This window comes from the organism of the source record quoted next, unplaced genomic scaffold (assembly GCF_019419815.1).
Source record: "Pyrus x bretschneideri cultivar Hongxiangsu unplaced genomic scaffold, Pyrus_bretschneideri_v1 Contig23, whole genome shotgun sequence".
In the NCBI taxonomy this organism is placed as follows: Eukaryota; Viridiplantae; Streptophyta; class Magnoliopsida; order Rosales; family Rosaceae; genus Pyrus; species Pyrus x bretschneideri.
Window position 1 is genome coordinate 4244910 of NW_025999535.1, and position 15081 is coordinate 4259990.

The window sequence follows — 15081 nt, forward strand, 5'->3', positions numbered from 1 at the left end:
TAAACACAATTGAGGCTAATTATACTGATGAAAAACAAAATATAACATGTTTCTTGTTTGTTTTTATAGATGCAATATTGGGGAGGGGAAGAGATTTTTCAGTGTGACCGGTACACGGGATGGTACACCACATGTTACTAAACAAATTGTGGGATGTGTGCTAAAAAATTAGTAACTTAAAAAATAAAATTTTCCACTATTCATATTAAAACATGTATCGTACTATTTATGTTCCCGTCACAACTAAAAATTTATCGACAAGGGGGAGTCAAATACGGGATCTCAAGTGCACGAATCAAAGCTCTTGGCCAGTTGGAGACAACTATAATACAACCCCCCCAAAAAAAAAAAAAAAAAAAAAATATGAGTAACTAACATGTGATCCGGTGCTATATATCTTCTTAATGCTAGAAGAGGTTCTAAGTTTGAAATCGTCCCGTCAATCAAAGAAACAAAAAACAAAAGCATTTGCTTTTTATTTTCAACTTTCTAATTTCTAATTTTCTATGCAAGAGCAAAGCACAAACGCATTCTATAATTTGCGAGAAATTCATTCATTCATTCATAAATATAATGGTTTTGAAAGGATTGTGGATCATGCAGCCGCCCAGCTGACGCCAAAATAAACCAAATCAGAGATTAAGGTATCTTCCTCCTTCCTTCTCCAGCCTGAAATTTGCTTAAACAGTGGTTTGGGACCAGATTCTTTCACCCACCATAACCGAAAATCGAAGATCGAAATATATGATGCCTGTTGAAAAACCTAGGACCACGACTTCTATGTTATCCATTTCAATCATTTACAAGCTCCCGTATCCTAAACCTCATAGATTCTTTGTTCTCACATTTGTTTAGAAAGAACCACCATGGCATTGACTGAAACCTAGGTTAAAAGGTTGGAGGGTCCAGAGAGAGATGTGTGCACTGCACTACTGGGTAATCCGACTTATATCCATTAGATTGGCAAGTAAACAAAAATAGTATTTTCTCAATTCAATCTTGACCGTTCCCTTCCAGTAGACTGGATTATTGAAGAAAACTGGGCTATCGAAATACTCACTTGTAAACTGCAAGGAGCATTCGGTACCGGAAACAGCAAGTTTGTTTTGAACAACTCACCGACACAATTTCTGCAAGGCAAAAGATACAGTGAAGAGTGAGTTGAACAAGAAATACTCACAAGGGATACTCTGTGTGCTCAACTCAACCTCAACCAAAACCTGTATAGCAATTATTTCGATGTCAAAAGTTTAGATGACCAAAAATGTTTTCTTTTCCCCAAACCATGTTTCCAATAAATACGAACAAAGTCCATACACTTCACAAATACACTAGTAATGTGAAATAAGAAAGCGAAACTTTGGTAATTTGAGTTCGCATGGGATACAGATAATACAGATAAAAGCAGCCCAATTCAATTACTTGGCATCTCCATAACTTTATTTCACTTGCGTCCCTCGCCTTTTTTCTGCTCTTTAGCTGAAAAGATCATAGACCATTTTCAGTAAGGAGAAAAAGAAAAAGGATTCTTGAGATTTCAAACAAATTAGACATGAAAGGCAGAGGAGTATCACAAACGGGAACAAAAAGAATAATGTTGAATCAGGGGTGCACACCAGCCTTTTCCTCCTCTCGCTTCTTAGCGGCCTCAGCCCTTTGTTGGCGAATCATGGCTAAGCGTTCTGCAAGTACAATTTAAATTTAAAAAAATGAAAGAATGGCAACAGAGACGATGTACAGGAAAATAAACCACCGGCCCAAACAGACATACGGGGGTCAGACCATACTGTCAAGTGACACATGCACAATACAAGGGTAACAAACGTATTGAGAAATTATCCCTATATCCAGAATCTTGATGCCAGAAAACCATAAAGGATAGCAAATATGGAAAATGGAGCAATTTAAGGACCTTCATCCTCATAATAACCAAAAGCATTTAGAACCCAGCAGGGTTACACGATCAGATTGATACTCAACACCACCAAACACTGTAAGGTTGTAAGTCAGCGAAAACATAGACAAAAATTCCAAAACCCTTATAAAGTTCCAGAAACAGAAGTTTCAGAGGACTAGCAACACACAGTGGTATCCCATATAATCTCTAATACTCTCTAAAACTGGTAAACACAAGACCTCACCACCTCAGTTGAACAATCTATTCACCAATAAGTGGAGCGAAATATCAGCAAGGAAATACAAATACTAGATAAAATACGACTTTTCCAGCAAAATATGTTAACCCGTGTTTTGTGTATGCTAATTTAGAATATACAGTTGGCATATCATTGCGTGCCTAATATAATTCAACTCAACTGTCAAAATGAAGCTAGAATTTTGTCAATTTCCCACATTACCTAAATCCTTTTTTGCTTGTTCTGTTTTTCCCTGTTCCTGCAACCTCATGTACCGCTCATGAGCCTTTTGCTTCTCTATCTCCTCTCTGCAACCAAATTGAAAATATTGATCATGAGCTTTCGCAAATCAATTGTATGGAAATACAAAAACTGCAGCTAATAATTTCGTGATCTCCAGGAGGTTCAACCATCCAAAGTACTATTGGGAAGCACAAAACTATGAGAATAACATCCAGTACCAATAATGACCAAAGCACACGAAATGGCAATCAGAATGCCAAAGCATGAGCCATAACATGACAAATATATTTCAATTCTTAAAATGAAAAATAAATTCACATTCTCCACCATTTTCCTAAATCCTTTCAACAAAACATAACTTTTGACAAAACTATTATTTTGTCCAAGAGTGCGACTGGTGAATATAATCTACAAAACAAATTATAATTTACCCCTCTAAAGTTCATTTTTGACGAATTATGTATAAAATTCTACTTCCCCCATGGTTCAGAACACTTAAAACAAAGTGATGAGTTAAATGTTTTAAGGGCTTGATCAAAAGCTTCATACACTGAACAAATTCTGGTGGTCTCTTTTGCCTGTGACATGAAAACTAAAGCTAGAAACTGGAGAAGAAAAAAAAAACCAGGTCAGCCTAGATACTATAGGATACTACTGGTGCTTAGAGATAGAACCAGATGCTACTATTAAAGCCTCATGCTCAACTGACAGTCATATGAAAGATGAATTAATAACCATATATATTTGATATTAAAGAGTAATAAATATGTGAAAAGAAAACTGAAGAAAAATGGGATAGAAGAATCATCAATGAGGAAGCAAGATTTTGTTTCACAATTTAGACACTGCTCAGATACTTGGCACGGAACTTGTTCCATATTCAATGTACAGCAGGTGAGGAACATTGCATACCTTTCACGCCTTGAGAGTTCAGTCGTTTTCTCAATCTGCAACAAAGATAATAGAAAATAATTACCATAATGAGTTAATACTGCAAATATGTAAAAATTCTCTTCACCAACTTACATCAACATTTTTAGCCTTCACATTCTTTGGTTTTACTAGATTGGGATTCTCAATTTCAATAATTCCCTGAGTGCCTTTCCGTTTCTGTTAACACATAGCCAAAATTGCAGTAAGGTACAAGTTAGGAACTAATAAGAAACACAGATGCTTCCAAATGAACAATGGAATAGTTCGATATAAAGAAGAATGTAATAGAAATAATGAGTATACTGACTTCGGATTCTTCCTGTTCTTCTTTTGATTCCTCTTCAGACTCTACTTCTTCCTCCTCTTCGACTTCTTCCTGACAATATCAAAGAAATATACCTTTAATACCCAGCAATAGCACAAAACTTAAAGTCACCCATATGCGAGAGAAAGAGGAGACATAGTAACAGATGGGGCAAGGAAGTTATAATCAACAGAGCCACTATATAGCTCAATCATACATTGCAAACAATGATATCAATGACACAAAAAACTTCTCTTTCTCAAAATGGTAATCAAGCAAAATTACTACATGAAACTATCTATACCCATGTTATTTTAGCTAATATCTAACCATGGTATACTGATTTGCTTCTTTCAAAATACTCTTACATGAATTGTTGGAAAGTAATCTCATATTTGGAAACTAAGCACTTAATAATTTCCTACATTCATGGCCCACCATGTCATTCTTACTTTAAGTTTAATGTGTGTGTTTCATGGGATCAAAGACTCAAAGTCCTACTCCCAATGCCCGCCTACAATAGGAGCGAATGAAGAGAACTTATTGACTGTTTAGAGCTCGACCCCAAAAGGAGGAAAACTATAATATGCTACTCCATCAGCAATTTATATTAAGAATTCTTTTTATTTATAAAGAAGAATATGATTTTGGTAAAATTTTCAAATTTAAGCATGTAGCTTACCAATTGTTGCAACTTCAGGACAATGAAATAATTTTGTCAATTTCTTCGACAAACTCAGCATTTTATGGCTAGATGTGAGCTTTACAGGAACCAAAATCAGAATTCGGCCTTATTTATATGAGATTAATATTAGGGACATATCTCTTATGGGTTTTCAGTCAATGGGTTGACAGCAGTCCTTAAAAGGAATGCAGCAGTCCAATACTTCCAAAAGGAGACATGCCCTAGAGGGCCAAGAAAACTTTGTTTCACATGGTAATCCTTTGAAACATGTAATGCTTAGAGGCATCCACAACAGATGCAGTTCCATTGCCTCTGGTTGGTTCAGCCATGATTCATAAGATTCCTATCAGCCACAAAAGTTTGGGTTACAGAACAACTTGGTTCTCATTAAGTCAATATACACGTCTTCAGTGCATTAGTTTAACCATCAATGCAGACTCTGCATAATGAGCACCTATACACTTTACATGCATCTGTTCTGTGTATGTATGCATGTTCAAACAAAATACTATAAAAGCCTATTGAAACCCTCATCTCTAAATTTGAGAATCATGACGGCAGCATGAAAAGTGCAATGTCTTCAATTAAATCATATGGGAAAAGTGTAATACAAAGGAACAAGGGACAGATTATTACCCTTTTAAAACCACGCGGACGGGCAGAGGAACCAGCAACTGCAATCATTTGAAGTATAGACACAAAGGCAAGCTGAGTCAAACATAGCAGATGAAAGTTCAAAAGCATTTGAAACAACTTTACCAATTATAAATATAATTTGACATTAAGAAAAATGTCTGAGACTTAAGTGAAGCCGATATTGTTAACATCACCCAAATATACAAACTCACAAATCGTTAACTTCATACAGTCTTCAGGAGAACAACTGGTAAACTCGTAATACAACTAAAACATCATAAACAACAAACCTTGATTGTTGATTAAAAAAAAAATCTTAATTTTTTTTCTCATATAAACCGATAAAGCCATCCAAGAGAAACATGAGTAGAATTAATATAGTTGAGGGAAACATTCTTTCCTAGTCTGACATATAGTATAACTCAATCAACAGTGAAACTTCGTATATTATTAATTTGGTGTAAATTTCAAAAACGTCCGTACAAACTCATGGGGTTTTCAAGCAAAAGTAGTGGGTTGTGAAATTTGACTGAGAATGTTTTCACAGGATAACCTCAAAAGGGATTCATCATTCATGCACCAACCCTAACTAGGAATTAATAACGCATAGTTACATTGATTCATTTATCCAATTAACAATCCCAAGTTTCAAGCGAACCCAAGCGATACTCCAGCTTATATTGCAAATTCCAAGGCAAATCATTACCAATAAGCTAGAAGCAACCACTTTGAACAAGTTATCATGTTCTATTTCTTACAACGATTATCCAATTTACTGGTCCAGATTCCAAACATTAAGCCGAGTGGAAACAAAAAGAACCCGCATGCCGAAATCAACAAAATAGTCTTCAAGCCAACCCACTACCAATAAGCTAGAAGCAACCACTTCGAACAAGTTTTTGTTTTTGTTTTTGTTTTCTTACAGAGGTTATCCCATAAACCACTCCTGAGCTGAACCATGGAATGACCAAGATATTATTCAAAATTAGAAACAAACTTTCACGAAAAATTACGAGCTTTTAAAATTTACAATCAGAAATGCCTACCGAATTATACAAAATAGAACCCACATGCCAAAAACAACAAATATTTCTTCACTATACAAACTTCCATTGCAAAATTTACAAAATTTCAGATTGATAGCCGAAATTCCACGCTAAAAATAACTAAAACGTTCACAAATCAATCTAGATCTAAAAATTACCGCAAACAACTGAGACCCTGTGCATACATATGCCCATACACATATAGATATACATATAAAATCACGACGGTAAATTGTTTGAACCAGATTTGAGATACATGGAGAAACAGATGGACAAAGAGTGAGATGATTAATACCCATCTCTTCGTGAGTGGAGAACTGGCGGCGGCCGGTGGGCTTGCCCTTGAACTTTCCTCTTCCCATTTTCTCGATTAAACTTGCAGAGACAGGGAGAGAAGAAGAAAGCTAGGGACTTAAAAAAGGGTTTGTCAGAGTATTTATAGCTGCTGCAGGAGGCAGCTGCTTTTTGGGTTTTGCATCTTTGCACTTGAAACCTTCTGTCTCTGTGTCTCTGTGTGTGCTTGTTTGTGTGTCACAAATTTTACCCATCAAAATGTACTGCATAATTAATTATATACATTGACCATTTGAGAATATAACTTGCCATTCTTTTTTATTGGTCTTGAGGTCGGTGGCAATGCATTTCGATTTTTTATGTCTTCATATAACTGCTTACATTTTTTGTATTTGTTCGTTGTTTGATGTGTTAATTAGAGCTTTTATAGTCGTTATTTCGTGCTATTAATTAAACTTTTTTTTCTGCTCAGTCTCTTATACTATAGCGACGACCGTTGTCTACATATTAGAATGTTGTTCTTGTGATTTGTGTGCTTGTCCTTAATTTGGATCGAAAGCTAGTTAAATACCATATTGTGGTTTTTTCTAGGGTGAAAATGATGTTATGTAGGTTGCCACAACACCAACACCATATCCTCTCTTGCTATAATGCCATTGGGTTTTTCCTTATTTATATTTAGGGTATTACTAGAAAGACCATCTTTTTAGATGACAATTCTAAATTACTTGATGCGTCTTGGCGTTGCATGTCAATTCGCTTAAGTTTTCTTTTATTAATTTTGAGAGAGAATTAAAACACTTAAACTAAAAAATAAATAATTCAACCCTTTGGTCTTTCCCACCGTCTCAACTGTCACATCCCGGCCCGGGACGGATCACTTCTCGGGCCCGCTCCACCACCATAGCACGATATTGTCCGCTTTGGGCTTACCATTCCCTCACGGTTTTGTTTTTGGGAACTCACGAGCAACTTCCCAGTGGGTCATCCATCATGGGATTGCTCTAGCCCCCTTCTCGCTTAACTTCGGAGTTCCTACGGAACTCGAAGCCAGTGAGCTCCCAAAAGGCCTCGTGCTAGGTAGGGATGAGAATATACATTTAAGGATCACTCCCCTGGGTAATGTGGGATGTCACATCAACCCTGACAAACAACCCTTGGCAGCAAACACCACCGGCTAACCTCTCCCTTTCTTTTTTCTATTTATTTAATTTACTAGGATAAAAGTTTGAAACTATTACATAATTTAGGAGATGAAATTTTGAATCTAAGAAGCATAGATAGAAACATAACTTGTCTCTCCACTCTTTAACTTTCACCCATTTGTTTTTCTAGCACATCCAAATCTCGTCATTGGAGAAAGATGACTTTATTTTCTGGATTTGTATCCAAAATGATCTTTGAAATGATATAACTCTTCATTTTGATACTTAAAATGTAAAATCGATAAAAATAATTCTTGAAATTATCCATCATCAAACTCCCCATCTCTGTCCATGTAGTGTGCATATGCTTCCAAAGGTGCCAATAGATCCTTATAATATTTGTCTTTTCCGCAACAATTCAACTTCTTTTAATTTTGTCAAGAAATTAATGAAGTTATTCTCCTTTTCTTTGTTGCTATTCGTAGAAAATGAGCATTTGTTCCCCGACGCATATTGCTCGATGTTTATGGCAAATTGGGTGGCGCAAGTCAAAGTAAATGTCATTGTCAAGAATAATTATAAATTGAGGGAATGTATCTGGGATATGAAATCTTTACCTTTCTTATGTCCCATTGTTTTTGAACCACATAATCCCTTAAAAGTTTCTTTTTTTTTTTTTTTTTTTTTTTGTTACAAATGAGGTTTCAAATTCTAAATTTCTAGCATATCCGTACTCATTACTAAATATTATATTTTGTTCAAACTAGATGTGTGTTTGTCACATGAACATAGTTCTATCACATTCAAGGGTAAATATGACCTTTCACCAACAACAAGGGCATAGTTGGAAGGAAGACATGAACGAATGAAATTGGGGATGCTGAGTAGTTGACTAAGGGCATGTTTACTTACAAGGAATAAAGTGGGACTGGGTTTGTATCATTCTTATTAATGTGTTTACTAACAACTAAAAATGAAATGGTAGGTGGGTTCCATATGTTTAGAATATGACATACTTGAAGAGCAAAGGTATTTCATTAACATAAGGAGTTGGTTATCCAATTCTATTAATTTCTCGTTTCGTCTCATACTTAATCATTCTCATCCACACACCAAGTAAGTAATATGTCCTAAAATAAAAGTTTGGGTAGAAATTCATAGCAAATTAAAATTATAAATCCAAGTAGTGAATTGCCTAATAGTGAGAGCCATCTTTTTCAACTCACTGCTTTCAAAGTTCAATCTTTCCTCCCCCCCTCTTAATGTGGATTTGTGTACGATATCTTAACTAAAAAAATTGTAAAATTTAGAATTTGTCCTTGAACTTGCACCCGAGTTTAGAATTCATCCTAAACTAAAATTCCGTTAATTTATGTGTCTATTTATCTATCTCTTGACTTAAAATGAGAGCAGGATTGAAAAAGAATCTTAGAGTGTCTAAGGTTGGGCTAGGAGGGTCTCTTAACGTCTTCTTTTGTCTTCTCATAGGAGTTATTTCACAAAGACTTGCCATGGTAAGGAAGAAGGGAGGAACAAACACACTTGGAGAGCACAATACAACGAAGAGTTGTATGCTGCGTTTAGGAATGAAGAATTACTCCCGAAAAGGAATCTATTGATTATCTCCCAATTACTTAGACTGTAGGTGCAATGACTTACTAAATTGTGCACTATTTGTGTATATTCACTATACAGATTTTAAAATTTAAACTTATCCAACAATGATAAATAAGGTATTGAAACCTATGTGTGTGCCACACCACATGAACAGATTTTTTTCCACATACATTAACAACTAGAACCAATAGCACACATTTTGCTAAATTCAGGAATGTAAATTAATGAAATTTTAATTCAGAGATGAATTATAAACTCGGGTTAGAGTTCAACGACTTATTCTAAATTTTACTCTTAAAAAATCATAAATCGAAAGATATATAAGAAAACGACTAAAAATACGATGTCGTTAATTTTTTTCGCGCATCGCATATTTGTGTTTCCTGGGGCAGCGGCAGCAGGAACGGCAGAAGAAAGAAGATGAAAAAGAACCCTAAACAGCAGCAGCAGCTTCAACTGAACCCCAACTGGGCTCAGCTCCAACAGAAGCTCAAGAGTCATGGCTCAACGACAACAACAATCTTAGGTACCTAACATAAAAAAAGCACTTCTCTTTTTCTTGGGTTTTCTGAAAACAGCATAAAAGCAAAGATTTTTAATTTTTGAGAATTTGATTATCAGGGAAGCGGAAAGAGAGACTGGATGTGGAGTTGAATGATGATTCTCCATCTCGTATCAATCCTCTCGATCCAGTTAATGATGATTCCAGGTGATTTTTTGAACGTGTTTATGCTTTGAAGGTGTGTTTGGTTGCTGAGAAAATGCAGGAAAACATAAAAGAACAGAACTTTCAACTGTTTTTTAGGTGTTTATTTGGGTTTTGCTTAAATGTGAATTCCGCGGACAACTAAGGTTTTTGGGTTGGTTGGGAGGTGAAATTTTCTTCTATTTGTTTAGGAAAATAGGGGAATTGTTTCGGGTTGTCTTCACAATCATCCTGTTTAATTTTGTACTAGTTCATCTCCATTAGAATTTTAGAAAGATCTCGAAAGCTATACTTTTTAGTTTCGTTATCATCTGAAATGCCAAAATCTCATTGACATAGAATGGAATCCTATTTGTGAAATTTTCAACCGCGCAAGGGTTTTAATTTTAGGATAATGCTAGGGAACATTTAATCTTTTGTTTCTCTCTATCCTTTCATCGGAAAATAGACATGTTTACTAGAATGAAACTGCAAGTAACTACATCACAAATTTGATATTGGTTTCCTATGTGCAAAATCTAGAGGCTCCCTTCGTTTCTCTAACTTTAAGTGGTCATAGCACTGAACTTACGAGGTATGAACCATTTGACAGCTTGACAGATGAAGTAGCCATGGATTGTGAAATGGTTGGTGTCGGTCAAGGAAACAAAAGCGCCCTTGGACGCGTTACGCTGGTATTTATTTGTTCCTTTTCTTTCACTCCTCTTTTTCTGTCATATTGTAGTTGGATATTATCTTATGCTTGGTATTTTAAATTGTTAGAATCACTGATTTCTGATGTACAGATTGATGGCAGGTAAATAAATGGGGAAATGTTGTATATGATGAATTTGTTCGCCCAGTAGAACGTGTTGTTGATTTTCGTACTCAAATAAGTGGCATTCGTCCCCGAGACTTGAGAAAAGGTTGACTTTTGTTTGTATTTATGCTGCAATTATTAATATACTGAATGCAGATGTTTTTCACTAAAACTCGGGTTTGAAATTCTAAATTGTTGGCGTCCTTCTTAAATGGCTATTTTATGTCAGCATCCTTTTTACAGTGATGGAAAATCATTCTTATAGAACATCTCATGCATCTTTGTTATCTACAGCAAAGGATTTTCGAATTGTTCAGAAAAAAGTGGCAGAGTTGATTAAGGGGAGAATTCTCGTGGGCCATGCATTGCGCAATGATCTTAAGGTATCTGGCCTTCTAATACAGTGGTGTAGAGAATAATGTCTGATTCTATCATCTGACAATTTGACTTAAACAGGCATTGCTTTTAAGTCATCCCAAGGGGGACATCAGGGATACATTAGAGTATGAACCTTTTATGAGGTAATTTTTTCTTTCTTTAAAAATTAAAATTGGCCGATCGTCTTGAACTACTATGAGGTGTCCTCATGATATCTGTGGTTGGTGAAGCAGGGGGGAAGGGTCTAGAAGGGCACTTCGGCATCTTGCAGCAGAGTTTCTTGATGTGAAGATCCAAAATGGAGAGCACTGCCCTGTTAGTATTTTGATTCTTTATTGATGATTATTGACTTTGATGATTATTGACCGTTTTCGTAATACAGTTCACACAGAAGTTTGTTTTCTTATTAGAATATCCTTACAACATCTTAAGCGTTAGGATATCGATTTTATAACCTCCATGGAATTGTGACAAGGCTTATCAGAATTCAAAAGGGACAATGCTATACAACCCAACCTCTTGTCCCAACATTTCCTTCCCAACTTAGATGACATGCTCATATTGGGTTTTGACCAATTGTTCTTTTAATTCAATTGTGTAGAATGAGTTAGCATTTTCATACCATTTGAGCGGAGACAGATACTTTCATCTCAAATGAAACTCGATTTTCCCGCAAGGTGCTGTGGCCAGGTATCTCAATTAGTGCCACGAGCCATTGGGTGGTCCAAGGAAAAGTTGATGAATACATGATCCTTGAAAATTTTGATATTCATTTCTACCTTATATATAATTATATTCCTTTTAAAATTTAGTTTCCTTCAAAAAAGAAATCATATTATTACATGTTTTGGGTGCCGTAGTGGTTGTAGTTTGTTCTTCGTTCTTGATGTATTTCAGGGTTTATATTCATTAATTTCTCATGCGAGAGATGCAGTTTCTTCCCGAGATTTAAAATTAATTATTCATTTCTTGCTTGTTGCTGCATATTATTTTTCATAACAGCTTCTCACGAACTCAGAACGTTGCAAATGATGTAGGAAGACTTTTGTCTAACTCAGGGTATTGTTTCAGATTGAAGATGCTCGTGCTGCGATGGTGCTTTATCAGAAAAACAGAAAAGCATGGGAAAAGATAGTTAAAGATCAAATTAAGCTCAAACAAAAGCAGAAAAAACGCAAGCCTAAAAGGAAGCGAACGGAGGGAGATGATTTGGAAACGGACCTTGCAGAACCAGCATCCTAGCTATTGACTTTGTGTTTACAACAGGAAGCTGGGTATGCAAACTAAGCTCAATTCACAAGGCACAGATCCCATGTAGTCAGAATGAAGAACAAAATCGATGGATTACGAGACACAAATTCCTTCATCAAACAGAGCTACTCTGGTCTCACGACGTCTTGGTTGTTAACTTTCCAATTGGTCAAAAAATTTGTTTCTTCGCCTTTTTTCTCCATCTTGGAAAACTTTCATTGTTGTCAGCTGAATTATTTTTTATATGTTATCTTAAGGTGAAACCTATATACCAAACAGGATACATGTAAAATCATTGCTTGTATGCACAATTTTGACCCCTTAAACTGATTTATTAGTGGAACATTGATCAGTTAAGTCTTCATCAAAGGAAACGATTGCAAGATATACTTGCGGACGGCCTCCGTTCTGTTACTTTTGTAGAACTTTCGGGATCCAACGGTGATTGTATACCAAACCAGTCACGTAGTGCAACGTGAGAAAGTTATTAAGAAGCACTTAAAATTATTGAGGAGCAAATCCAACTACATACCAAAAAAACCAGCACAGTGATTTGGAGAAATATGGGCATCCCGACTCTAGTTTTGGCAACCCATGCCCTACTCAAGGTATGCTTTTAACATTGAACAACCTAATTTATACAGGACAACGTATTATCAATCCAAAACTCTAAGCGGCCGAAAAATTCGTTTCATGCAAGTTAATTTCAAATATATTTGGCTTTTGCTCTTTAAAAAAAAAAAAAGTATTTCTCACGTGGCAAAAGCCACATGCCTATAAATAGAAAGCCCTTAGTTTTCCCCCCAGGAAATATAGCGTGTTTTGTGGAGCAATCATACGATTCAGCAGTGCGTCGTCTCACTCCCAGGTACCATGTTTCTTTCTCCCTCCTCTATCCGTTCTAGGGTTCGTAATTTTAGGGTTTCTTTAATTCAATTCACACATAATTCTCAGCTGCTGTCAAAATTTGGGGTCTTTTCTTCCTTCATCGTTTCTTAATTTCCACTTCTCTAACTTCAATTTTGTTTCTTTCACTGTAAATTTTCTAGGGTTCTTCACCCCCTTTAGAATCTTTCTATTTTTATTTCATGTAGTGCGAAATTTATGATTTGGGTAGCATGTTTTCTGCTGTAAAAATTCGTTCTTGATATAAATTAACAACAAGCACTTTTCTTTCAGTCTCCTAGTCCGTGTACTTGTCATGCATTGCAAATTTCGCATCATTCCGGTAAACATTTTACCGGAAATAGTTTAACCCTCTCTATGCGTACCCGGCACACCCTTGCACCGACGGAGTGTGTGTAATTGTTAATTGGATCATGTTTCTTGAAATGATAGTAGGGATTCAACATCTATGTATGTGGGGAGCTCAGGTGATCTGGTTGCTGTATGTTTTTGTTAGTATCCTTTATGCGAACTAACTGGTGTAATTATGATGATAGGACAGAAATTTGTTGAGAAATGGGCAAGAGAAAGGCCAAGGCTAAGCCTGCAGCTAGGAAGCGAACGGACAAGCTGGATACCGTTTTCTGTTGCCCTTTCTGCAACCATGGGAGCAGTGTTGAGTGCCGCATGTAAGTTTCATTTAATCTGTTTTCTCTCCAGTTTTGGTATATATATCTTCTTAGGACGTTGAGTTCTGCTGGTTCCTGTATGTACTATGGTACTTCTGATGAAGGTGGTTATGTCATTTATGGTAAGAGAATTGTGGTCTCTCATATATGATGCGAGAAATTGATGCATGTCATTGTGGATAATGGGTTACTATTACATTTCCTTTTCCATTTGTGTGTTTCGTTTATGAACTAGCATCTGATTGGGTAGCGTACTTGCACATGTATTTTTCTCTCATTTTGTCTTGAGTTGAAGTAAAGTAAGTTATTTGGTTTCAGTGACATGAAAAACTTGATTGGCGAGGCTATCTGTTCCATTTGCCAAGAGAATTTCAGCACAACCGTCACAGGTATGTCAAATACTTTACTCTCATCTTAATTTACTATTGATGCGTATTGTTAGTATAACAGGATGGAAATATCATTGATTCATTATCATATAAATCTTGGATGTAGCGATTAATACTGCATACAAGATGTAGGGAGGATTGGGTAAATAATTCAAAATGGAAATATGTTTCTGAACAGACTTGTGAATGTTTTGATCACAAGGTATGGATTGTTATGGTATATGGACAGAAAAGGACGGTATTAGGAAATTTGGGGTTAACTCGATTAGAAATTTTAATTCGAATGTCTATCAACCTCACATTGGTAAACTAGATAGAAAGTTTCTTTAGGTTGTAGAAAAAAAGTAATATACTCTGATTTTAACTGATTATTTGGTTTAGAACTTCTTTTGATCTTTCATACAGTGACCGCCACTTCCATATGTATTCATAATTACTGATCTTTCTTTGGTTTGTTTATGCAGCTTTGACTGAACCAATAGACATGTAAGTAGAAATTGATGTGAATTTCTTCAATTATTTTATGGCTAGCAGGTTTATTGAAATTAGTTTCTCTTTACCTTTACCTGTATGCTTGACCATAATTTTTTTTGGTTACAGATACAGTGAATGGATAGACGAATGCGAGAGGGTCAACACTGTTGATGATGATGGTGCTTAGGAGGAAATTTCAGTCGTATTGTAAAGGAAAGAGAGTGCTGGAAAGTATGTGCCCATGATCCAATTAAGTACTGACGAACCTTATTTGTGCGTTGGTTGTGAACGTACTAGTTTTGAACCTCGTAGGCAGATGTATATTGATATCATTCTGTTTTTTTTCTTCTTGAGTGGGCATATATAAATACATGTACCGTAACATAATCTGAATGTTATAAGATAATGGAATAACTGAGGTATTGTGTTGCTCTCCGTTCTCTCCAATTTACCTGTTTTTATGCTTTGATTA

At 35.8% G+C, this 15081-nt stretch overlaps 3 protein-coding genes across 4 annotated transcripts; 2 read left to right on the plus strand and 1 right to left on the minus strand.

The window, feature by feature from the left end:
- Positions 1-1255: 1255 nt before the first annotated feature.
- Positions 1256-6499, minus strand: LOC103928806 (28 kDa heat- and acid-stable phosphoprotein). The gene is made up of 8 exons (XM_009337893.3): positions 6278-6499; positions 4937-4974; positions 3619-3687; positions 3405-3488; positions 3291-3325; positions 2358-2443; positions 1617-1682; positions 1256-1479 (listed from the first exon to the last, which is right to left on the minus strand). The coding sequence occupies exons 1-8, from the start codon at positions 6342-6344 to the stop codon at positions 1445-1447; spliced, it is 480 nt and encodes a 159-aa protein (XP_009336168.2). The 5' UTR covers positions 6345-6499; the 3' UTR covers positions 1256-1444.
- Positions 6500-9374: 2875 nt separating this feature from the next.
- LOC103928807 (RNA exonuclease 4) lies at positions 9375-12524 on the plus strand (the record flags this gene model as incomplete). The annotated part of the gene is made up of 8 exons (XM_009337895.3): positions 9375-9564; positions 9660-9747; positions 10337-10418; positions 10541-10649; positions 10838-10926; positions 11000-11064; positions 11155-11236; positions 11993-12524. Coding segments are annotated over 8 exons (876 nt in total), but the record flags the coding sequence as incomplete, so codon positions are not given.
- A 358-nt stretch (positions 12525-12882) lies between these two features.
- On the plus strand, positions 12883-15044 carry LOC103928808 (transcription elongation factor 1 homolog). 2 transcript variants are annotated; one of them, XM_048585797.1, is made up of 5 exons: positions 12883-13040; positions 13615-13746; positions 14065-14135; positions 14600-14621; positions 14736-15044. In XM_048585797.1, exons 2-5 carry the CDS (start codon positions 13634-13636, stop codon positions 14794-14796), a joined length of 267 nt encoding a protein of 88 aa, XP_048441754.1. In that variant the 5' UTR covers positions 12883-13040; positions 13615-13633; the 3' UTR covers positions 14797-15044. The 2 variants fall into 2 exon arrangements, with proteins under 2 accessions (XP_048441754.1, XP_018498433.2); XM_018642917.2 differs by having other exon boundaries at positions 12912-13040; positions 13620-13746.
- Positions 15045-15081: the final 37 nt, after the last annotated feature.

Bases quoted from the DNA above. Each gene is read 5' to 3' on its own strand.
- LOC103928806 (XM_009337893.3), bottom strand. From the start codon at position 6,344: ATGGGAAGAGGAAAGTTCAAGGGCAAGCCCACCGGCCGCCGCCAGTTC. The intron at 4,975-6,277 runs GTATTAATCATC...AAATGATTGCAG, and splicing joins CTCCACTCACGAAGAGATGG to TTGCTGGTTCCTCTGCCCGT. The intron at 2,444-3,290 runs GTATGCAATGTT...ATTTGGTTGCAG, and splicing joins GAACTCTCAAGGCGTGAAAG to AGAGGAGATAGAGAAGCAAA.
- LOC103928808 (XM_048585797.1), top strand. From the start codon at position 13,634: ATGGGCAAGAGAAAGGCCAAGGCTAAGCCTGCAGCTAGGAAGCGAACG. The intron at 13,747-14,064 runs GTAAGTTTCATT...ATTTGGTTTCAG, and splicing joins AGCAGTGTTGAGTGCCGCAT to TGACATGAAAAACTTGATTG. The intron at 14,622-14,735 runs GTAAGTAGAAAT...TTTTGGTTACAG, and splicing joins TTGACTGAACCAATAGACAT to ATACAGTGAATGGATAGACG.